The sequence below is a fragment of the Salmo trutta genome, chromosome 40 (genome assembly GCF_901001165.1).
Source record: "Salmo trutta chromosome 40, fSalTru1.1, whole genome shotgun sequence".
Classification (NCBI taxonomy): Eukaryota; Metazoa; Chordata; class Actinopteri; order Salmoniformes; family Salmonidae; genus Salmo; species Salmo trutta.
In genome coordinates this window covers 13,026,134-13,050,293 of record NC_042996.1, presented here as the reverse complement: position 1 = coordinate 13,050,293, position 24,160 = coordinate 13,026,134, and the positions used below count along the sequence as shown (strand labels likewise).

The 24,160-nt window shown below is 45.2% G+C and overlaps 1 protein-coding gene across 3 annotated transcripts in view; it reads left to right on the top strand.

Moving 5' to 3' along the window:
• LOC115180591 (neuroepithelial cell-transforming gene 1 protein) overlaps window positions 1-8,770 on the top strand; it is a 32,040-nt gene extending 23,270 nt beyond the window's left edge. For 2 of the 3 annotated variants that reach the window (XM_029742788.1, XM_029742789.1), the window contains 7 exons: window positions 4,129-4,413; window positions 5,134-5,196; window positions 5,437-5,610; window positions 5,805-6,062; window positions 6,182-6,352; window positions 6,726-6,912; window positions 7,014-8,770. In XM_029742788.1, coding sequence (XP_029598648.1) covers window positions 4,129-4,413; window positions 5,134-5,196; window positions 5,437-5,610; window positions 5,805-6,062; window positions 6,182-6,352; window positions 6,726-6,912; window positions 7,014-7,441 — 1,566 coding nt within the window. In that variant the 3' untranslated portion in view covers window positions 7,442-8,770. Of the gene's footprint in view, window positions 1-714; window positions 990-4,128; window positions 4,414-5,133; window positions 5,197-5,436; window positions 5,611-5,804; window positions 6,063-6,181; window positions 6,353-6,725; window positions 6,913-7,013 lie in introns of those variants that run through there. The other variant, XM_029742790.1, reaches the window with a different exon arrangement.
• The last annotated feature ends 15,390 nt before the right edge of the window (window positions 8,771-24,160 follow it).

Sequence of the window (24,160 nt, the reverse complement as noted above, 5' to 3'; positions counted from 1 at the left end):
AATGATATATATATATATATTTTAAATTAAGGGTCTCCAGGGAAACTCTGACCAACACTTTGGGTTCCTTCCCTTTCACGTCTACTGTACCTGTCTTTTTCATTAGTTGTCATGCCAAACAACACCAACCATAGAATTGGAATATTCATTTTATTTCTATGATTCTTACAGTGTTTTGATCTAAATCGGAAGTAAAATCGCAATCATAATATTGGGTTCAAAAATTGCAATTCGATTATTTTCCCATATTGTGCAGCCCTGAACTGTTGGACAGTAACTTTTTCTCTGATGCGATAGCCATAGATCTCTTATCATATCTGTGACCGAATCAGCAACTAGCCTTGTTCTCTCTGCTATCTCCACTGAACACTGTACCTTTAGCAGGGTAGGTTTGTGTGTGTTTAGTCTCCGGCAGATTACTGCCTTGTTCAAACCTGAACTCTTAGAGATCATTGTTCTGTAATAGTCTGCATATGATGCATAACTTTTCCATTCACTTTAACAACAAACCTCAGTACATGGAATTCTCCCAGCACTTTTTTGTTTTAATGTGTGTGTGTGTGTGTCACCAACAAAAAGCAACCGGGCTGCTTCGCCTGTATAGCCCTTCACACTTCCAAGAAGAGTCTGATTCCTCCAACAGTAACCCCCCCCTAAACAGTGGGATGGGTTTGGAGAGCTTGCTCCTCCCTTTACCAAGGAGTATTTAAACCGCCCCCTCCCTAACTCCACCTCAGACCAAAGTTTAGAAAGAGAGAGCGGTAGTGTGTGTGGAGTGAATTTGTTCTACTCTCACAAAGATATTTTGAAGAAGAGAAAAAAATATATTTCATATGGATTAATGAAGACTAATTGGATATAGCAGAAACCTTGTAGGATTTTTTTTACTCAACGCTATGGTGGCTTACGATGAACTGGGTAGCTTGGTGCCTATCAAACGGACTCTACAAGCTATAGACGGTCAGAACCGAGGCAACAAAGACTCAGAGGTGAGATACTGGGAGAAGAAGTGATTGATCTAGTATGTTCTTTCTGCTGGCTTTGTCATTTGGTATCAGTTGGATAGGAACTTGTTCTCTGCTGCGATAGCCACTGGTCTCTTATCAGATCTAAGTGAATCAGCACCTTGCCTTGTTCTCTGCTATCAAATTTTATTTGTCACATGCTTCGTAAACAACAGCTTGGTCACATACTTCATATCTCACCTGCACACTGCACCTTAGTAAGGTGTGTGTGTGTGTGTGTTTAGTCTCTGGCAGAACCTTGTTAAATTCAAACTTTTAGAGATATTTGTTCTATGACACTATCGGACTGAAGATTGCTCAACAGGTTGAAGTTGAGGTCATAAAACTATCCATCCCTTTAGCTTTGCTGGCTTTTGTGTGAATCTATCTGCCCAGACAGGTAATGTATCCCAGCCCTGGGGGTTGAGTAGTACCTCCATCAGCACTCTAACAGCAGGGGACAAATAGCCATACAGAGCTCAGCACCATGTTTTCAACTCCCCCCACCCCCCTTTCTCAGAGCCCTGGGGGAGTGAGTGCAGTGAAGCAGCTCTCAGGTGTGAGTGCTCACACAGAAGGCTGAGAGCATTCCTCACACACAATTAAAGGGAAGGAGGGGTAGAACCCAGGTGTGCCTCTTCTTCTCTGACTCACACAGAGCCACTGGTCAGCAGAAGCCTTTCTTACTCACTTCTCTAGTCTCCTTCCTTCCCCCATTCAAGGTTTTTGTGGTTATGTTTCGGAAGGGGTTTCAGGGGGAAGCCAGCGGCTGCGTTGTCGGTAAATCACAAAGGAGAAGTTGAGTTCTTCAATGAAGTGAGTAGTCGCGTTTGGAAACTTAAGTCACCCCACAGTTACTCTTTGATGAGCTCTTTCGTTGGAGTCCAGGGTAAACAGTGGTGTTCCACTCCCTCAGAGCCCTGCTATCAGCTATGCTGTAATGAGAGAGATGCAGCAGGGAGGGACAGCCAAGCCAGCAGGGATTAACACATGTGGGGTTACATCAAAGGGAGGCCAGGGGCACAGGAAGGGGCTATTGGGGGGGCTGGCTGAAAAAGTGGATACATTTAGTTGATGAGCCTTTGGCTTTCTGTTTGGAGATAACGAGGGAGAAGGATAATTGTGGGTAGGAGAGGAGGAAGGGAGGGGTGTTTAGATGTCCTAAAGGGGCAATTTAAGGACATTAGGGAAGATTTGAGTGAGTGCCGATGGTCCCTCAATCTGTGGAGGGGGGGGGGGGGGGTACAGAACGATACAGTCCAGCAGCAGCACAAACCCAGGATATGTCTGGCTTCCTGAAGGGAGCGAGACTGGACAATATTCCAGGGAGTTCCCTGTTGTCAAACAGCCTGGACTAGGACTAGTTTCTATCAGTCTGCATGTTGTCTCTCCAGCTGATAGTAACACTGGGTGGGTGTACAAAGAACAGCACTTTGTTATTCCAGGCCCAGTCCCCAAATGACAGGAAAGGCACAATGGGCAACACACGTTTCCAAAGTTTACATTGGAAGACCTCTTGATTTCCAAAGCAAATTCCCCCTCTGTTTCCATTGTCCAATGGGGTTTACAGCAGAAGTAGTTGGACACAGTGTGGCCGTTATGGTCCTCTCTCCACTCAGGAATGAGGCCCATTAAAATAAAGTCTAAAGAGGTTTAAATCAGGCCTGTGTTTTAGGATTGGGATTCCTTTCTGACCGCACAATTTCTGGACCACTGTCAGAGCGGTTCGGATGTGGTCAGCGCTGGTCCTCTCGGTTTATTGGCTCTGGGATACAGTGGTTTAGATAAGTTCCTGGACTGTCTGGCGGTCCTGGTCAAAGACCCCGACCACATTTGGACCATGACCCGAGCTGGCCACAGCCACAGTGGCTTTCACACCAGACTCTGGGGTGGATCTGTTCTGCAGCTGTGGTCTGCTTCTGGGGCCAGGAGGAGCCTGAATGGCTCTCTGTTCCCCCAGTTTCACTGAGCCAAGGCAAAACCCCATTCATCCTGAGTCAGGAGAAGGCTCTGAGAGTTTAAGAGCTTGGGGGTCCCAATAGAGCATGCAGCATAGATTTCATAAGACCGATTTTATTTTTCAGATGTTTAAAAAAATAAAAATAATTCTTCCCAAACATGTCTAAGAGCATTATATTTCTGGTTGTATTTGAAGAGGTCTCTCTCACAGTCTATGAATTCATTACCTCAGATCTGCAGTGCTTTGATATGTTTGCAGCAGGCCAGTTCATTGGCAGGTGAGTGTTGCACTCAGTACAGGGGAGGGAAGAGGGATTACCTGGTGTGGTGTTCCTCTCACGCAACGAGGGCTCCGGGGTCTGTTTCCGACTCGCACCCACAAACCCCACGCCACCCCCTGTGACTCCTAAAAAAGACTGCGACTTCCAGTATTCTAGTGCCTGTTTAGGACGAGGCCTGTTAGTTCCTCTGTCTCTCTCACTGGTGGTCTTTCGTCTAGAGCCACACATCAGTTTTACTGTGGCTGTCCAAACACAGCACCGTCCTATCCCGTACCTCCCTGAACTCTGGGAGACGGGAGTTAAATGATGAGGCTTTTTGTCTTCCCATGTTTTGAGTGACTGAACAGTCCCAGTCTCACGGCCCGTTTGCTGTAGTCTGGCCATAATGCTGAGTAGTTGTGTAGTGTGTGTGTGACAGAGTAAGTGTGAGTGTGTTGGACAGCTGAGAGCAGGGGTCCCGTGCATTCCTGGCATGCCTCCAGGCCCCTTCTCTGGTCGGCGCCTCTGGGCTGCAGTCTGAAAGGGGGTCTTTGTGCTCCCCCAGCCTGCCCTGGGCTCCTCAGTCCTCATATGATGGAGGCAACAGCTGCTGGGGCTGCTGCTTCCTCCTGCCCGCTGTCTCTATGGCCTGACCCCAGGGCCAAACCCCTCCTCCCTGGTAACAGTTTCCTGACCAAGTCCCTTGTGGAGGTAGTGTCATCAATAGGGATTCATGGCTGGCATCATCTGGGCCATGTCATATCAGTGATGGGGAAGCTTCTAGCTGTTTCCTGGTGAGACTTCTGCTAAAGGAGTTGACGTTCTGATGGTTGAGGTTTATGACAAAGGAAGTTGAGAATCTGAGGCCTAATCTGTGTTTCCCCGCCTCTCTCTCTCCTCTCCAGGAACCCAGCAACAAGCGTGTCCGTCCTCTCGGCAGGGTGACCTCGCTGGCTAACTTCATCTCCCCCGTGAGGAATGGGGCCGTCCGGCGCTTCGGCCAGACCATCCAGTCCATATCCTTCCGGGGCGATGGCAATGGTGGCAAGACGCCGGGCGTGCCCCAGAAGCCATGCAGTAAGGCGGCGGCGCCCACGCCGCCCAAGAGACGCAACAGCACGCTGTGGTCGGAGACATTAGACGTCCACCAGAAGGGCACCTTCTCCACCAAGGAGATCAAGAGACAGGAGGTGAGAGTCAACACTTCTCAAATCTCTTTTCACACAAATCCCAATAGAGAAAGAATGGGAAATCGGCTGCAACCAGAGATGGTGTGTTTAGCTTGTGAGGTGAGAGACTGAACCACATACCTGATGTCTAGTCCGGCTGGCCCTGCTAAAGCGCTCCAGATGACTGAGTGCGCTCCAGGTCACAAAGCCAGACGCCACGGTATTCAACCTAGCCTGGGACAGAGTTATTAAAGCCAGAGGGCTGGGTGCTTTTCCTGCCCCCCCCCCCCCCTCTTTTGCTCTGTTTTTGTCTTTTGATTCTCATACAAGAGAGTTCAGATTTTTGTTTGTTTTGAAAGTCCTCTCGGTATTTGTGCTGAGTGTGCTAAGTGGGGTTAGAAGCGGTCAGGGCCCAGTCTGTCACCAGTCTGTTCCAGAGCTGGTGTCTGACGTCACTAATGTACCCCTGGCCTGGCAGACCTCTCAACCAGCTGACAGAATACTCTCAAACCATAAACAACACAGAGAGAGTAATTGAGAGAGAGAGAAGGGACCCAAGAATTTGGCAACTCATTGACCTCAGTAATTTGCTGTTGATTTGTCCTCTTACTTTAATATGTCCTCAGTAATTTGGTGTCCTTTTTAGTTTGATGCTGTTTAATATGTCCTCAGTGTTTTAATTTGGCATGACCTCCTGTTCCATTGTGTTTTAAATATGTCTTTCATCTCCTTCTTCCTCAGGCCATATTTGAGTTGACTCGCGGAGAACAGGACCTGATTGAGGACCTCCAGCTCGCACGCAAGGTTCGTGCTTTAATTCAAACCCTCCGAGAGTACATATCAGGCAAACAGATTAAACCTGACTAGTTGGCAACTCTCCTGTAAACATGACCGGCCATTACCCATGAGCTATAAAAAGAAATGATTCCATTTCTATTTCACTAAAACCTCTCCTCCAGAGCTATACTTAGCCTCCCTCTCTCTTTCTAAATAAACTGTAAGCTGTTGAATGACCGCTTGGCTCTATTTTTCTCTCTCCTCCAGGCGTACCACGACCCCATGCTGAAGCTAAGTATCATGTCGGAGGAGGAGCTGACCCATATCTTCGGGGACCTGGATGCCTACATCCCCCTCCACGAGGACCTGCTGGCCCAGCTGGCCAGAGCCACCGGCCCCGACGGCACCGTGGGACAGATAGGACAAATCGTCGTCAGCTGGGTACGTACCAGGGCCTGTGCCCGCTCAACTTTGGCCTCTCTCTATCTTTCTCTACCTGTCTAAGTGTTTATCTAGCAGGGACCAACGTGTTGAAGATGTCATAAAGATGCCCCTTTATGACATGACATCTGTATGTTTATTTAGCAGTGAATGGCCAAAGTGCTAACGGTACGGTACATCTCTCTCCCCACCAGTTGCCAGGGCTGAATGCATACCGAGACTACTGCAGTAACCAGGTGGCGGCCAAGGCCCTGTTGGACCAGAAGAAACAGGACCGGAGGGTGCAGGACTTCCTGCAGCGCTGCCTGGAGTCTCCCTTCAGCAGGAAGCTGGACCTGTGGAGCTTCCTGGACATCCCCCGCTCCCGCCTGTTCAAATACCCCCTCCTGCTCAAAGAGATCCTCAAACACACGGCGCCCGAGCACCCCGACACGCCCCACCTGGAGCTAGCGGTGAGTGGAGACGCCCACAAACACTTATGAACACAGCGTTCTGAAACATCAAATACATCATCAAATACATCATTGTATCCTATCAGTTTGTGACTATAACAGTGTGTGTTTGTCTCCAGATCACCATCATCCAGGGTGTGTTGTCTGACATCAACATGAAGAAGGGTGAGTCAGAGAGCCAGTACTACATAGACAAGCTGGAGTATCTGGACGACAGGCAAAGAGACCCGCGCATCGACCAGTGCAAGAGTCTGTTGTGTCACGGCGAGCTACGCAACAAGAGCGGAACAGTGAGTTTAGAACACACGCACGAATACACACACATTATAATGCTAAAATACACACACTCGCACCCCAATCCTCCTAAAGCAATGATTCTTCCCTGGCTCCTTCTAACCCTCACGTGCACAAACTTGAGCTTTGCACCCCTAAATAAGGCAATCGGGGCCAAAACTTGGACCTTTTTTCATTTAAAACGAACCGAATAACACATGAATTACATAACCACATGAGAATCTCTACCAATGATAAATCCTCAGGAAAATTAAAATCTGTTGGCAGATGAGAATGTGAGAAACTGTCTGAAATTTAACAAAACTTTTGTAATGATCTGATTTTAATATATATATATATATTTCTTCCTTTCTTTTGTCCTCCCTCCAGAAGCTGCATGTTTTCCTGTTCACAGAGCTGTTGGTGATGACCCGGTCTGTGACGCGGAACGAGCACCACTGTTTCCAGGTGTACCGGCAGCCAATCCCGTTGCAGGACCTGGTGCTGGAGGACCTGCAGGATGGAGACGTCAAAATGGGTGGCTCCTTCAGAGGAGCATTCAGTAACTCAGACAAAGGTGAGCCCCTGACCCCTATGACCTTCCATGTCTATCTGGAGGTTAAAGCCTGTAACTGAAACTGATGGTTAATCTAACGTCTTGTTCTCTGTTCTCCTCAGCCAAGAACATCTTCCGTGTGCGTTTCCATGACCCGTCTCAGGGCCAGTCCCACACGCTGCAGGTCAACGACGTCTTCCACAAGCAGCAGTGGCTCAACTGCCTGCGCAGCGCCATCTCCGTCCACCACCCCGCCGCCGTCACCACGCCTGCTTCCTCCCCGGCAGCCGACGGCCACTCCACCAAAATCTCCTCCGTCATCCACACGGAGGAGGCCGACGAGAACTGCCCTTTGACGCCCGCAGGTGCTACATCCGCCTCCAGTTCGCTATGCGGGGACGAGACCCCCAGTCCCACCTCAACGTCTCCCTCCTCCCGCTCCTCATCCTCCTCTTCATCACCACTATCCTCCCCGTCGCCCAAACACAAAACCAAAAAGGACAAGCGCTCCCTCTGTGCCTTAGGGAAGAGGAAGGAGACCATGGTGTAATTAGAGGGGAGAAGATGGACTCCTGGGCAAGCGGACAATATGTTTGTACATAAGGGGGGGGCTGTGTCCCCTCCCCGTGGGACTTTTATTTATGCATCTGTGTGTTTATTACAACAGTGTTTTGTGTTACTGTCCCCATTGGCAGCTATTTACATTACCCTTCCATCCCTCCACTGTTTGGTTCTGTCCACAAAGGGGCTAAGTGCATACCATTCAGTATTCTGGAGAGGCCTGCTTGGCTTTCAGTAATTAGATAGAAGTCGTGCATATTGTCCTGTTTACTATTTGATTTTTTAAATTGAAGTTTACTCCCTTTTTTTCCAATCTGAACTTACTGTAGCTCTATGTTTAAAACAGCACTGTTTCTAGCTTTTTGCTGAAGTTATTTAACACTTTTTGGGGATGTGAGGTGGATAGAAGGGAAGAGTTCCCACAATAGATGAGATGTATATGAACCTGAAAACTATACATTTTGATAAGTCTGATTCGTAGGTGTACTGGAGGACGGGTCTTATTTTTGTACATTCCTAATAACAGATCATTTTTTTTAATGGTTATGCCACCTTTTTGCATCACCTGCAGTTGAAGGCATTAACTTTAATCAAATCGCATTTTAATGGGAAAAAACATTCATTGCTACAGAATGTAGTCATTTTATGTCAAAATGCATATCAAATGAGATTTTGTTTTACTACAATGTAAAAACAATTTAAACTGAGCCATGTTGGTTTAAAAAGCTGACTCTTCCAAATGAAAAATGGATCACTTTTCAGTGTAGCAATCTTGCATGGAGCTTTAGTTGTTGACACTGCCACTACCCAGCCACAGTAGTGGCAGGAGCATATACATGCTTGTCTGATGGGTTGGGATCTACTAAGGAGATGATGTATAGCTGAAAGAAACCACAAAGATGGGTTGAGAAAAGCAAAAGAGTATGTTAGAAGAAGACTTAAGAGATGTGGGAAAAAAGAGGGAAATGTTGAACGTGTTTGAACCGAGAAGTCTGGGTTTTTGTTTTCAAGGTGTGTGTAGCCACTAGCCACGCAATGATGGAGCTGGGATGTGGTGCCTTGTCCAAAAAGGAAGGTTTGAGGCACTGGTCAAAAGCCAGTGAGAGAAATGAAAAGAAAGACTATGTATGTTATAGGGAGAAAACAGATGGTGTTAGGAAAGTGTTGAAGAAGGAAAATGAGGTTTGGCTGTTTGAAAAGGGGATGGTAAAGAACTGTACTGAAAAGTAAAGGGCTGGGATATGACTGCCATGGCCTGTATGTATGTGGTGTAAAAACAACAACACACAAATCTATAATAAAGATCTGTTGCATCTGACCTTTTGAGTTACTATCTTCCTTTCTATTTTCTACCTCAAAGTGGACTGAATGATCTGACCTGAATGACACGTGTCATACATAAACACACAATCATCTTCATGGCCGTTGGTTGCTGCCTTGGTAACCGTTTTTGAGTTCTCTGAATTGTTTAGATAGTTGATGGAGTGACAACAATGATTACACCATTATGGCATCTCTTAGTCTTGCTTATAACAGGCAAATCACATTTACATTAGTATTCAGACCCGTTACTCAGTACTTTGTTGAAGCACCTTTGGCAGTGATTACAGCCTTGAGTCTTCTTTGGTATGATGCTACAAGCTTGGCACCTGTATTTGGGCAGTTTCTCCCATTCTCTGCAGATCCACTCAAGCTCTGTCAGGTTGGATGGGGAGTGTCGCTGCACAGCTATTTTCAGGTCTCTCATGAGATGTTCGATCGGGCTCTGGCTGGGAAACTCGAGGACATTCAGAAACTTGTCCCAAAGCCACTGCTGCGTTGTCTTGGCTGTGTGCTTAATGTCGTTGTCCTGAGCGCTCTGGAGCAGGTTTTCATCAAGGATCTCCCTGTACATGCTCTCTTAATCTTCCCCTCGATCCTGACTACTCCCAGTCCCTGCTGCTGAAAAACATCCCTGCATAGTCACTTTAACTATACATTCATGTACATACTACCTCAAGTGGGCCGACCAACCAGTGCTCCCGCACATTGGCTAAACAGGCCATCTGCTTGTGTCCCACCACCCGCCAACCCATAACTTTGATTTGATTAGATTTTTTTGCTGCCATCACCATGCTTCACCGTAGGGATGGTGCCAGGTTTCCTCCAAATGTGACGCTTGGCATTCAGGCCAAAGAGTTCAATCATGGTTTCGTCAGACCAGATAATCTTGTTTCTCATGATCTGAGAGTCTTTTAGATGCCTTTTGGAAAACTTGAAGCAGGCTGCCATGTGCCTTTTACTGAGGAGTGGCTTCCGTCTGGCCACTCTACATAAAGGCCTGATTAGTGGAGTGCTGCAGAGATGGTTGTCCTTCTGGAAGGTTCTCCCATCTCCACAGAGGAACTCTGGAACTCTGTCAAGTGACCATCGGGTTCTTGATCAGCTCCCTGACCAAGGCCCTTCTCCCACAAGTTTGGCCGGGCGGCCAGCTCTAGGAAGAGTCTTGGTGGTTCCAAACTTATTCCATTTAAGAATGATAGAGGCCACTGTGTTCTTGGGGACTTTCAAAGCTGCAGACATTTTTTGGTACCCTTCCGCAGATCTATGGCTCGACACAATCCGGTCTCGGAGCTGTACGGACAATTCCTTTGACCTCATTGCTTGGTTTTTGCTCTGACATGCACTGTCAACTGTGGGACCTTATATAGACAGGTGTGTGCTTTTCCAAATCATGTCCAATCGACTGAATTTACCACAGGTGGATCAATGGAAACAGGATGCACCTGAGCTCAATTTTGAGTCTCATAGGAAAGGGTCTGAATACTTATGCAAATAAGGTGTTTATGTTTTTATTTGTAATACATTTAGAAACATTTCTAAAAACATGTTTTACTTTGTCGTTATGGGGTATTGTGTGTAGATTGATAAGGACATTTGTTTATTTAATCAATTTTAGAATAAGGCTGTAACGTAACAAAATGTGGGAAAAGGGAAGAGGTCTGAATACTTTCCGGATGCACTGTACCTCAGTCTGTCCCCAGATCTTCCATTCCTCACAACACCACTGACCGTATTAACAGAAAAGCCTCACTCTGAAAGGGGGGACTTAACGGACGGACCATCAAAACCCTTTAATACCATTAGCATGTTAACAGTGGCAAATGAGGGTTCATATAGGTTGTTATGACAAGAGAGACCAACAACAAATTCTTATTAACAATGACGGCCTACCAAAAGGCAAAAGGCCTCCTGCGGGGACGGGGCTGGGATAAAAAAAATTATATAGGACAAAAAAACATAACGACGAGAGACACCACAACACTACATGAAGAGAGACCTAAGACAACAGCATAGCATGGCAACAACACATGACAACAACATGGTAGCAACAAAACATGGCAGCAGCACAACATGTTAGCATAACAAAACATGGTACAAACATTATTAGGCACAGACAACAGCACAAAGGCAAGAAGGTAGAGACAACAATACATCACGTGAAGCATCCACAACTTTCAGTAAGAGTGTCCATGATGGAGTCTTTGAATGAAGAGATGGAGATAAAACTGTCCAGTTTGTGGGTTTTTTGCAGCTCATTCCAGTCGCTAGCTGCAGCGAACTGAAAAGAGGAGCGACTCAGGGATGTGTGTGCTCTGGGGACCTTTAACAGAATGTGACTGGCAGAACGGGTGTTGTATGTGGAGGATGAGGGTTGCAGTAGGTATCTCAGATAGGCCTACGAGGGTTTTTATCAACAAGCATCAACCAGTAGGTCTTGCAACGGGTTTACAAAGATGACCAGTTTACAGAGGAGTATAGAGTGCAGTGATGTGTCCTATAAGGAGCATTGGTGGCAAATCTGATGGCCGAATGGTAAAGAACATCTAGCCACTCGAGAGCACCTTTGCCTGCCAATCTATAAATTACATCTCCACAATCCAGTATGGGTAGGATGGTCATCTGAATCAGGCTAGTTTGGCAGCTGGGGTAAAAGAGGAGCGATTATCATAGAGGAAACCAAATCTAGATGTAACTTTAGCCTGCAGCTTTGATATGTGCTGAGAGAAGGACAGTGTACTGTTTAGCCATACTCCCAAGTACGTGTATGAGGGGACTACCTCAAGCTCTCAACTCTCAGAGGAAGTAATCACACCGGTGGGGAGAGGGGCATTCTTCTTACCAAACCACATTACCTTTATTTTGGAGGTGTTCAGAACAAGGTTAAGGGCAGAGAAGGCTTGTTGGACACTAAGAAAGCATTGTTGTTGAGTGTTTAACACAAAATCCAGGGAGGGGCCAGCTGAGTATAAGACTGTATCATCTGCATATAATGGATAAGAGAGCTTCCTACTGCCTGAGCTATGTTGTTGATGTAAATTGAGAAGAGCGTGGGGCCTAGGATTGAGCCTTGGGGTACTCCCTTGGTGACAGGCAGTGGCTGAGACAGCAGATGTTCTGACTTTATACACTGCACTCTTTGAGAGAGATAGTTAGCAAACCAGGCCAAAGACCCCTCAGAGACACCAATACTCCTTAGCCGGCCCACAAGAATGGAATGGTCTACCGTATCAAAAGCTTAGGCCAAGTCAATAAAAATAGCAGCACAATATTGCTTAGAATCAAGGGCAATGGAGACATCATTTAGGACCTTTAAGGTTGCAATGACACGTCCATAACCTGAGCGGAAACCAGATTGCATACCAGAGAGAATACTATAGACATCAAGAAAGTCAGTCGGCTGATTATTGACAAGTTTTTCCAACACTTTTGTTAAACAGGGAAAAATAGAAATAGGCCTATAACCGTTAGGATCAGCTTGATCTCCCCTTTTAAATAAAGGACGAACCGTGGCTGCCTTCCAAGCAATGGGAACCTCCCCAGAGAGGAGAGACAGGTTAAAAAGGTCAGAGATAGGTTTGGTGATGATAGGGGCAGCAACCTTAGAAGAAAGGATCTAAACCATCTGACCCAGATGTTTTTTTGGGGTCAAGTTTCAGGAGCTCCTTTAGCACCTCAGACTCAGTGACTGCCTGTAGGGAGACACTTTGTAGCGGGGAAGGAGAAAAAGAGAGATCGGCATCGGGATAGTCCTATTAGAAGGGGTGGGAGATGAGTAAATGTTGGATGAGCAATGAGGCATGGCAAAGTCAAATAGGAATCCTTTGTTCACATATTTAGATATCAAAGTGCTTTTTATGAAAGAGGAGATATACACTCAGTATACTAAATATTAGGAACACCTGCTCTTTCCATGACATCGACTGACCAGGTGAATCCAGGTGAAAGCTATGATCCCTTATTGATGTCACTTGTTAAATCCACTTCAATCAGTGAGGATGAAGGGGAGGAGATCAGTTAAAGAAGGATTTTTAAGCCTTGAGACAATGTGTCAAGAACTGCAAAGCTGCTGGGTTTTTCACACTCAACAGTTTCCAGTGTGTATCAAGAAGGGTCCACCACCCAAAGGACATTCAGCCAACTTGACACAACTTTGGGAAGCATTGGAGTCAACATGGGTCAGCATCCCTGTGGAACGCTTTCGACACCTTGTAGAGTCCATGACCCAACGAACTGAGGCTGTTCTGAGGGCAAAAAGGGGGTGCAGCTCAATATTAGGAAGGTGTTCTTAATGTTTGGTAAACTCAGTGTATAATGTGTGTCCAATAATGTGATTGGTAATATAGTGCCAACATAAGTATGGAGTTAAGTTATGAGCTATGGGCGAGAGAGAGATAGGGAGTCCATTGCAGACATCACTGTAAACACATTCTAGTCCAGCAGCATAAAGTAATTTGTTAGACTGGTTTAACTTACAGCCATTTTAATTGGTCTCTGTGCAGCCAGTGCCGCTTGGCAGGGCCAAGCTCGGGTTTAGCTTTTATGGAGTAATGGCCTCATGTCTGCTTTTCAGTAATAGGAGAATTTTCAGAGCATTCGCTCATTCTCTCCGCAAAGCAAACCTGCTGTTACATATTTACTTTAACCCAGGCCTTATATACACAAGTACATAATTGTTACAATTCAACAAATGGACACTTAACTTTATTTGCCAGTGAGGTAATGTACGGTTCTTATCAAGTGTCTGTAGTCAGTAGAAACTAAAACATTTACTTTTATTGTTTTTATCTGCTTGAGGAAAGGGATATTTTGTGCTTTTTCCTACAAAGAAAGTCCAAATGAGAAATGATTGTCAGTGATTGTCATTTAACAACCCTGACTGAGACTAAACATTAATCAGTGTCAGCTCACTGCTTGAGGGGTTGTTAGGCTCCAAGCCCTCTGAAAGTATTACAACACCCTCATCACTGTGTTAAACTAATGTTTCGTTTCTTGTGTTTTCCTTTGACCCCCAATTTGGAGAACTGGGTAACATCCGTCGTTGTGCAACACTATTATACACAATCTTCGTCTTTAGAGCGGAAGGGAGGAAGGGAGTCACTCGGGAGAAAACCCCCAGGCGTTCGCTGTTGTCTTTTGTGCTTAAGGTGTTTCTAAACAAACAAGAGAACATTTGGCTTAAAGTGGTCGATAAAACTGCCAAGCACCCCATTAACAGTAATAACTGCGCTTGCGTAACAGGGCTTTGTCTCAAGTGTGTACTTTTGAGATGTGGATGTATGTAATTCAATGCATGGTCTTTGAAGCAGACTGTTACACCATATTATTGTTTATGAGGCTACAGAGTCAAAGCATTGCTCTGGACACTGTTATACCTGTAGATATTGATATGGAGAAAGATATTGATATGCAGAGACCATATCAGAAAGTGATTGTGATACCACAGTGGCATCAGTTGTCAAAGTTATTGGGTCAGGGAGCATTCAACAAAGCTGGCTTGTATCCAGCATGGCAGGAAGCGGTCTCTTTAGGCTATGTAGTTGAAACTACCCAGTGTCCTAACATTCAATCAATGTACACCTCCGCAAACCATGGTCAAAATCCCCTATTGCATGATACCATATAATTGCTACTAAATGTTGATATGTGAATACTGAATAATGCACAAACAAACCCATATCAAAACTCTTGTCCACCCTAAAAAATATTCCTCTCAGCAGCTCATGGGGACATGTAGTTGAACGAGCATGGGGGAGCTGATTGAGATAGACAGCTGTGGCTCGTTGCAGTAACTGATCACCCCTCCATCCGGTAACACTCATCCTAAACCCCCCACCATGCATCACTCATCCGAACTCTTCCGGATAGACAGCCTACTTCTCTATTACCCCGGGGGTGACAAAGAGACACAGGGATATGATTCAGACCAAGTAGGGAAGCAGCAACTTTTCTACTAAGTGACTAAGTTACATACACATATTACCTTAACAGTGCCATGGAAGTGACACTGTTACTCAGTTCCGGAATCAAACCAACTTGACAAAGACTACAATGGAGAAAGGCGATAACACACTCTCCTCTATACACACTCCCATATCAGTGCACTACCCCCGGGCTAGCTCTATGACCAAACTGTTTTGTATTTCCCTAATAGTGCAACCCCACACTCCAATGCTTTGGACAAGCTCCCCAAGTCAATTCTCACCACCCCCAGTGAAAATGTAAAACATATGCACACACCATCAAAGAGTCCTTTGAAATCAAATTGGTTCTGAATCGTAATAAGTGAGGCCCATGAATAGCCAAAAGGTCAGCCTCCCCTACACACAAGTACATACATATTACAGAACAAGGATTATCATGTGATAGATGTTATGTAGTGACAGACATGCTTTGATGAAAAGCCCTCAACAGCGTTGCCTCCCTTATAGAGCCTGCGAGTCAGAACAGAGTGAACCTGCTAAACTCTTTGTTATGTCAGTGTTATGACTCTCAAGGTAGAAATGACCCACTTTGCACAGACCTAGGGTCAGTTTTCCCAAATGACATCTCAAACTGAACTAATTTGGAGCTAAATATAACATATGACTTCAGACCAGTGCTTAAGGCAACTTCTATGGACCCCAGGTCACATGGGTACAAAGACGCCCCATTTGAAAGCCAGCCTTCATGTTTCTGTCACAGAAGCGGTCCTCCATCCTGTGTAGAATCAAAAGGCATGTTCAGTCACCACTAACACTGTGTCAAAAGGACCTGTCAGCTAAATGCATTTTCCTCTAAGACAAACCGTCTCAGAGATTTCCGCCATAGACAGTCGCCTCAGGTGAATGAATTCACCCTGAAAGACAGCTCAAAATGGACCCAAAATAAGATTAACCTGTTTCAGTCTGAAATGTAACTTTAACTTTAACTTTCTGCTCTAACGGCAGTTATCAATCCTCCAAAAGATACAGTGAAGAATACCACCAAATACCAAGTAGGCCGTCATTGTAAATAAGAATTTGTTCTTAACTGACTTGCCTAGTTAAATTAAGGTTAAATAAATAAATACAATTCAATACCACTGACATTTAGAAGTCTTTAATCATGCCTTCAAGTGCAGAAGGTCACTAGTTTCGTAGAATGGGTGGATAAATCTCTATTGACAATGGGATAAACTTAATTGTGACTGAGTCATGTGTGGTATTATACTAACTTAATATGTAACCAATTGTCATCTTGACTATAACATTTTCTGGTTCATATCAATCTGATGCTCACCATTATCTTTCTAACCTAGATTTTGAAGCATGATACTTCTGTGTAATCACTCTCACCCACTTCTGAAATATTTAAATATAAAATGTATAAATAGAAGATATAGAAAAGGGTATAAACATGTAGGTGTGGCTTTAGGTGAGTAACCCAGAAACGACACACCTTGGTTAACTCCCAAAACCAAATGGATTAGCAGTGGGGTAAAGTACTTAAGTAAAAATACTTTCAAGTACTACCTAAGTAGTTATTTTTTGGGTATATGTTCTTTACTTTACTATTTATATTTGACAACTTTTACTTTTGCTTCACTACATTCCTAAAGAAAATGATGTACTTTTTACTCCATACATTTTCCCTGACACCCAAGTACTCGGTACATTTTGAATGCTTAGCAGGACGGAAAATGGACCAATTCGCACACTTATCAAGAGAACATCCCAGGTCATCCTACTGCCTCTGATCTGGCGGACTCACTAAACACAAATGCTTTGTTTTTAAATGATGTCTGAGTGTTGGAGTGTGACCCTGCTATCCATAAATACAAAAACAAGAAAATTGTGCAATTTGGTTTGCTTAATATAAGGAATTGTATTCATACCTTTACTTTTGATACTTAAGTATATTTTAGCAACTACATATACTTTTGATACTTACGTATATTTAAAACAAAATACCTTTAGACTTTTACTCAAGTAGTATTTTACTGGGTGACTTTCACTTTTACTTGAGTCATTTTCTATGAAGGTCTTTACTTTGACTCAAGTATGAGAATTGAGTACTTTTTTCACCACTGGGGATTAGTTTGCCATCATCACAAGTACCTAATGGGCAGTGCATGGCAGGCTCATTGCCATTGCCATTTTTCATACCAGTCACAAAACCCCTGTCCCGGTTCATGTCTGGCCTCTTTACACAAATGGCATTTTACTAGTGTTGTGTTATACAAGCGTATTGAGCATAAATCTATGGTGTTATGCAAAGGTTGAGTTATTTTCCCCCACATTTAGGTCATATCTAATGATTTTCAATATGTCTGGAATATGTTTGTGGAATATGGGGAACGGAAAGGGAATACCTAGTCAGTTGTACATCTGAATGCATTCAACTGAAATGTGTCTTCTGCATTTAAGGAGACGTTCCGGTAGACTGTTTTGGCAACTACAGGAAGTATTTTTTAAACCTCTCTCTTGGGTTGGATGTGTCAATGTGTAGTTCATACATGCATTATTTATGAGCAGAATTACTGTTTTACCTTAATGCAAAAATATGTTGAATTCAGACTGCCATTGTTTTACCACTATCCACTACGTTTTTTAAAACTACGGTGAGCCACATGATTCTACATGCCAATAAATCAGCACAATATTCTTTTTAGTTTTTTCATATTGCCGGAGTACACTGGGCTAATGACAACACACAAGATAGTAGGTCTAAAGGAGAGAAATGTACAATACAGCGAACTTAGCAAACCAGGCATTTGTGGTGAGTGCATGGGGGCCGCCACCTTTATAAACCTCCGCTATTAGCCACAAAATCCCTAGTTTGAAAGCGATTGTTTTCTGCAAGCAGTGTGGTGAATCATTCGTGATACACACTGTTGAGCGCTGCAGTTCTTGACACAAGAACTGGTACCTACTACCATACCCCGTTCAAAGGCACTTACATTTTTTGTCTTGCTCATTCACCCTCTGAATAGCACACAATCCATGTCTCAATTGTCTGAAAGCTTAAAAATCCTTCTTTAACCTGTCTCTTCCCCTTCGTCTAGTGGATTTAACAAGTGACATCAATAAGGATCACACTGTAACTTTCACCTGGATTCACCTGGTCAGTCTATGTCATGGAAATAGTGTTCTTAATATGTTGTATACTCAGTGTAAAATGAGTGACACAGCAGAGGGAGAGCGAGATAATGTACTGCACATTATCTGCACATATATGACGCAGTGTGAATTATTATGTGTATTATAATTAATGGACATTTTTGTGGCGGTTGATACATTTTTTGTAAGGGAAAATCAAGTCTGAAATTTAAAAGTGGATATTGCAAGCTTACGAAGACTTTTTAAACCTCAAGTTTAAAATGTCCTGCATGGCAGGAAAGTTCTACTGCAACAGGGTGATCAAATTAAGATCCTACTTCTGTATGTAGACCGTTTGATTTTGAGGTGGGATACAGTTTGGTACAGTATTGCCAGCCTACTGCATCTTGGGAATGTACTAGTAGTGTAGCCAATTAGTGCAGACAGTACATGCATGCTTTTTGAGGCAGAACATTATTAGATGCCTTATAGTTCAAATGTGTTTATTCCCCCAGTATTCTGCCCATTTCTGGTGTGACAACCAGGTAAGCTACATATTGCTCATGAAGCAGTCCTTTAATTTCCTCTGTGAAAGCCTGTGGCTTTAGGGGTCTAAACCACTCACTCTGCTCAGACTGAAGTGGAGTTTATCTTGGATGCCTGCACAGCTACGTCAAGCATTTCTCTTTCCCAGTCATTTGTAACGCTGTCCTGTGGTAGTGAGAGTGTAATCGACCGACCCTTATATGCCGAGATACTGAGGCCAGCAAGGAGAGGAGCTATGAGTTCTGTCTGCCCAACTGTCTGTCAAGACTGGCATAAATGCACACAAACAACTTCATAGATGGTTATCACACACACACACACACACACACACACACACACACACACACACACACACACACACACACACACACACACACACACACACACACACACACACACACACACACACACACACACACACACACACACACACACACACACACACACACACGACTCCCTCCTTATCTGGCGACAGTAGCAGAGCATGAGATATGGAGAACCAATCTTACATAATAGAGTAATGAAGTGCGGTTTACCTAGACAGAGACACACTAACACTGGGCCACAGCTCTGGCTTAGTCTCTCCGGACCATCATCGAACCTGTCAGCAGAAATCTATAATGAATCGGTGATCTTTACACAAGGAGAGCCAACTCTGATGAGATTAGGGCAACACTTGTTGATCATGTGATTAACCACGGTTTGACCATGAGAGAGGCTGGACTGAGAGTCCAGCCCAACTTGAGTTGATTTACAGTGGCGTCCATAATTCGAACCTTCAGAAATGAGAACAGGTATGCAACTATCTAATGACTATTTTAGCATTATAGTAATGTACTGTAAAATATGTATGACTGCATAGTATTGCATAAACATTTGTAACTCTAAACCATCCATTTACTGCACTGCATTGAATGAATGAGGTTGGTTATCATGCTGTACTACCTTTTTTTGTACATTGTTTACAGTTCCTATGCTGAACACATACTGTGTTTGAATTCTGTACAAAGTGGAAAGACATGGAGGACGAGGATGCTTGTTTACAGTTCCTATGCTGAACACATACTGTGTTTGAATTCTGTACAGAGTGGAAAGGCAAAGACATCATGGAGGACGAGGATCTAGATTCACATCATACTATTTTAGAGGCACGCACACTGCAGATAAGATATATTTATGATCTGTGAGAAGTGATAAAAAAAATCCACCCCTTCATTTTACTTTACTCTGTCTGTCACATCACGGAGGCCCCAAAAAATAAATCTACATTTCCTTCAATATCTATAGGCTCAGACTGGGCTAATGGTGTCTTGGCCTTGCCTTGGCTTTGGCCCTCCCTGCGGGTTCTTATATGAATGGTTCAGTGACAGTGGCGACCCGTCATTCAGGGCAGGTGGGGCAGCATACAGCATTTTAATGACCAAACCTTATGTTTGTTACAGTTTTTTCCAACTGCTTACACACGTTTTCAAAACTGTCTCCTTTTTTCAAAACTCTACACACAATTCCCAAAACTGCACACACAAAATGCCTCACTTCTCCTTCAAAATGTAACACTGCATTCAAAATGCCATAAACACGTCAGAATGAAGCATTTGCATCAAATGGCAAACACTGCTTTCATAATAGTAAATCTTTGGATATACCATGTAAACACTGTTGTTCTAAACCTAAAGCTCTTTGGTCTTTCATAGGCTTATATCTACATTTCAATACAATGTTCTACAGTGAAAGTAATCTGCTGAGAGGGGTAACAAGTACACTGTAAACACCAATGCAATGTAGAAACAGAAAGTATTTATTAGGCCAAACGTTACTGTTGTATACAGTAGCATACAACAAAACCATAAACATATGTAAAACAAAAGTATATTCTTTAGAATACAGTAAAGAACACAATTGTGTGTGTGGGGTCCCGGGGGGGGGGGGGGCAGTCCAGGAATTGGTAGGGGCGGCAGTCACCAGTGCTAAGCTACGCTTCATCTCTTCTCCGGGCTGGGTCTGGCCACAATACTTCGTCCACATCACAAGATACGTTTTCTCTTGCCAAACATCGAGGGAAGTGTCTCCTAGCATGGCGTATCCAACCTCTATATCCCCACATGCGTCCTCCATTCCCTGGAGAAGCGGCATGCGGGCATAGGGTTGGCGATCATACACTTTCCAGCGCCAGGCTGAGAAGAATTCCTCTATGGGATTTAGAAAAGGTGAATATGGGGGTAGGTACAAAACTACAAATTGTGGATGGGTGGCAAACCAGTTTTGGACCAGAACAGCCCGGTGAAAACTAACATTATCCCATAAAACCACAAATCTAGCAGGCTCCTGATCTGGATCAGGGACAAGCATTGTGTAAATTGCATCCAGAAAGTGAGCATATGGCCGATGTTGTACGGACCCAGTGTGGCATTATGATGGAGGACCCCATTTTACATTTACATTTACATTTAAGTCATTTAGCAGACGCTCTTATCCAGAGCGACTTACAAATTGGTGCATTCACCTTATGATATCCAGTGGAACAACCACTTTACAATAGTGCATCTAAATCTTTTAAGGGGGGGGGGTTAGAAGGATTACTTTATCCTATCATAGGTATTCCTTAAAGAGGTGGGGTTTCAGGTGTCTCCGGAAGGTGGTGATTGACTCCGCTGTCCTGGCGTCGTGAGGGAGCTTGTTCCACCATTGGGGTGCCAGAGCAGCGAACAGTTTTGACTGGGCTGAGCGGGAACTGTGCTTCCTCAGAGGTAGGGAGGCGAGCAGGCCAGAGGTGGATGAACGCAGTGCCCTTGTTTGGGTGTAGGGCCTGATCAGAGCCTGAAGGTACGGAGGTGCCGTTCCCCTCACAGCTCCGTAGGCAAGCACCATGGTCTTGTAGCGGATGCGAGCTTCAACTGGAAGCCAGTGGAGAGAGCAGAGGAGCGGGGTGACGTGAGAGAACTTGGGAAGGTTGAACACCAGACGGGCTGCGGCGTTCTGGATGAGTTGTAGGGGTTTAATGGCACAGGCAGGGAGCCCAGCCAACAGCGAGTTGCAGTAATCCAGACGGGAGATGACAAGTGCCTGGATTAGGACCGGCGCCGCTTCCTGTGTGAGGCAGGGTAGTACTCTGCGAATGTTGTAGAGCATGAACCTACAGGATCGGGTCACCGCCTTGATGTTATTGGAGAACGACAGGGTGTTGTCCAGGGTCACGCCAAGGTTCTTAGCACTCTGGGAGGAGGACACAAGGGAGTTGTCAACCGTGATGGCGAGATCATGGAACGGGCAGTCCTTCCCCAGGAGGAAGAGCAGCTCCGTCTTGCCGAGGTTCAGCTTGAGGTGGTGATCCGTCATCCACACTGATATGTCTGCCAGACATGCAGAGATGCGATTCGCCACCTGGTTATCAGAAGGGGGAAAGGAGTAGATTAATTGTGTGTCGTCTGCATAGCAATGATAGGAGAGACCATGTGAGGATATGACAGAGCCAAGTGACTTGGTGTATAGCGAGAATAGGAGAGGGCCTAGAACAGAGCCCTGGGGGACACCAGTGGTGAGAGCACGTGGTGCGGAGACAGATTCTCGCCACGCCACCTGGTAGGAGCGACCTGTCAGGTAGGACGCAATCCAAGCGTGGGCCGCGCCGGAGATGCCCAACTCGGAGAGGGTGGAGAGGAGGATCTGATGGTTCACAGTATCAAAGGCAACAGATAGGTCTAGAAGGATGAGAGCAGAGAAGAGAGAGTTAGCTTTAGCAGTGCGGAGAGCCTCCGTGACACAGAGAAGAGCAGTCTCAGTTGAATGACCAGTCTTGAAACCTGACTGATTTGGATCAAGAAGGTCATTCTGAGAGAGATAGCAGGAGAGCTGGCCAAGGACGGCACGTTCAAGAGTTTTGTAGAGAAAAGAAAGAAGGGATACTGGTAGTTGTTGTAGTTGTTGACATCGGAGGGATCGAGTGTAGGTTTTTTCAGAAGGGGTGCAACTCTCGCTCTCTTGAAGACGGAAGGGACGTAGCCAGCGGTCAAGAATGAGTTGATGAGCGAGGTGAGGTAAGGGAGAAGGTCTCCGGAAATGGTCTGGAGAAGAGAGGAGGGGATAGGGTCAAGCAGGCAGGTTGTTGGGCGGCCGGCCGTCACACGACACGAGATTTCATCTGGAGAGAGAGGGAGAAAGAGGTCAAAGCACAGGGTAGGGCAGTGTGAGCAGGACCAGCGGTGTCGTTTGACTTAGCAAACGAGGATCGGATGTCGTCGACCTTCTTTTCAAAATGGTTGACGAAGTCATCCGCAGAGAGGGAGGAGGGGGGGGGAGGGGGAGGAGGATTCAGGAGGGAGGAGAAGGTGGCAAAGAGCTTCCTAGGGTTAGAGGCAGATGCTTGGAATTTAGAGTGGTAGAAAGTGGTTTTAGCAGCAAAGACAGAAGAGGAAAATGTAGAGAGGAGGGAGTGAAAGGATGCCAGGTCCGCAGGGAGGCGAGTTTTCCTCCATTTCCGCTAGGCTGCCCGGAGCCCTGTTCTGTGAGCTCGCAGTGAGTCGTCGAGCCACGGAGCAGGAGGGGAGGACCGAGCCGGCCTGGAGGATAGGGGACATAGAGAATCAAAGGATTCAGAAAGGGAGGAGAGGAGGATTGAGGAGGCAGAATCAGGAGATAGGTTGGAGGAGGTTTGAGCAGAGGGAAGAGATGATAGGATGGAAGAGGAGAGAGTAGCGGGAGAGAGAGAGCGAAGGTTGGGACGGCGTAATACCATCCGAGTAAGGGCAGAGTGAGAAGTGTTGGATGAGAGCGAGAGGGAAAAGGATACAAGGTAGTGGTCGGAGACTTGGAGGGGAGTTGCAATGAGATTAGTGGAAGAACAGCATCTAGTAAAGATGAGGTCAAGCGTATTGCCTGCCTTGTGAGTAGGGGGGGAAGGTGAGAGGGTGAGGTCAAAAGAGGAGAGGAATGGAAAGAAGGAGGCAGAGAGGAATGAGTCAAAGGTAGACGTGGGGAGGTTAAAGTCACCCAGAACTGTGAGAGGTGAGCCATCCTCAGGAAAGGAACTTGTCAAGCTCATTGATGAACTCTCCAAGGGAACCTGGAGGGCGATAAATGATAAGGATGCTAAGCTTGAAAGGGCTGGTAACTGTGACAGCATGGAATTCAAATGAGGAGATAGACAGATGGGTCAGGGGAGAAAGAGAGAATGTTTTGAGTGATGGCAGCACACATAGTTATATTACCCGCACACTGTCCAGGGACATTGGTAATTGCCCTCTGTCCTATTACATTTCTTCCGTGGCGCCTGGTTTTGGTGAGGTTGAAGCCAACCTCATCCACATAAATAAATTCATGGCGAATTACATGGGCATCCAGCTCCAATACTCTCTGTAACAGACAAAAGGATATACAGATGAGTAAATATGGTATGTCTGAAGTACTGGAAGTAGTGTTGCATACATACCTCTACAAAGTCATGTCGCATATTCTTGACTCTGTCAGAGTTCCTCTCAAATGGCACCTTGTAAAATTGTTTCATCATCACTCGGTGCCGTAGGAGGATGTGTTGTATGGTCGACAGGCTTACAGCATTGATGTTGTTAAATATGGTGTCATTATTCAAGATATGCTCTCTTATCTCTCGAATCCTAATTGCATTGTTGGCCAAAACCATATTTATAATTGCAGTCTCTTTTACATCTGTAAACAAGCGTCCTCGTCCTCCATGATGTCTTTGCCTTTCCACTCTACAGAATTCAAACACAGTATGTGTTCAGCATAGGAACTGTAAACAAGCGTCTTCGTCCTCCATGTCTTTCCAC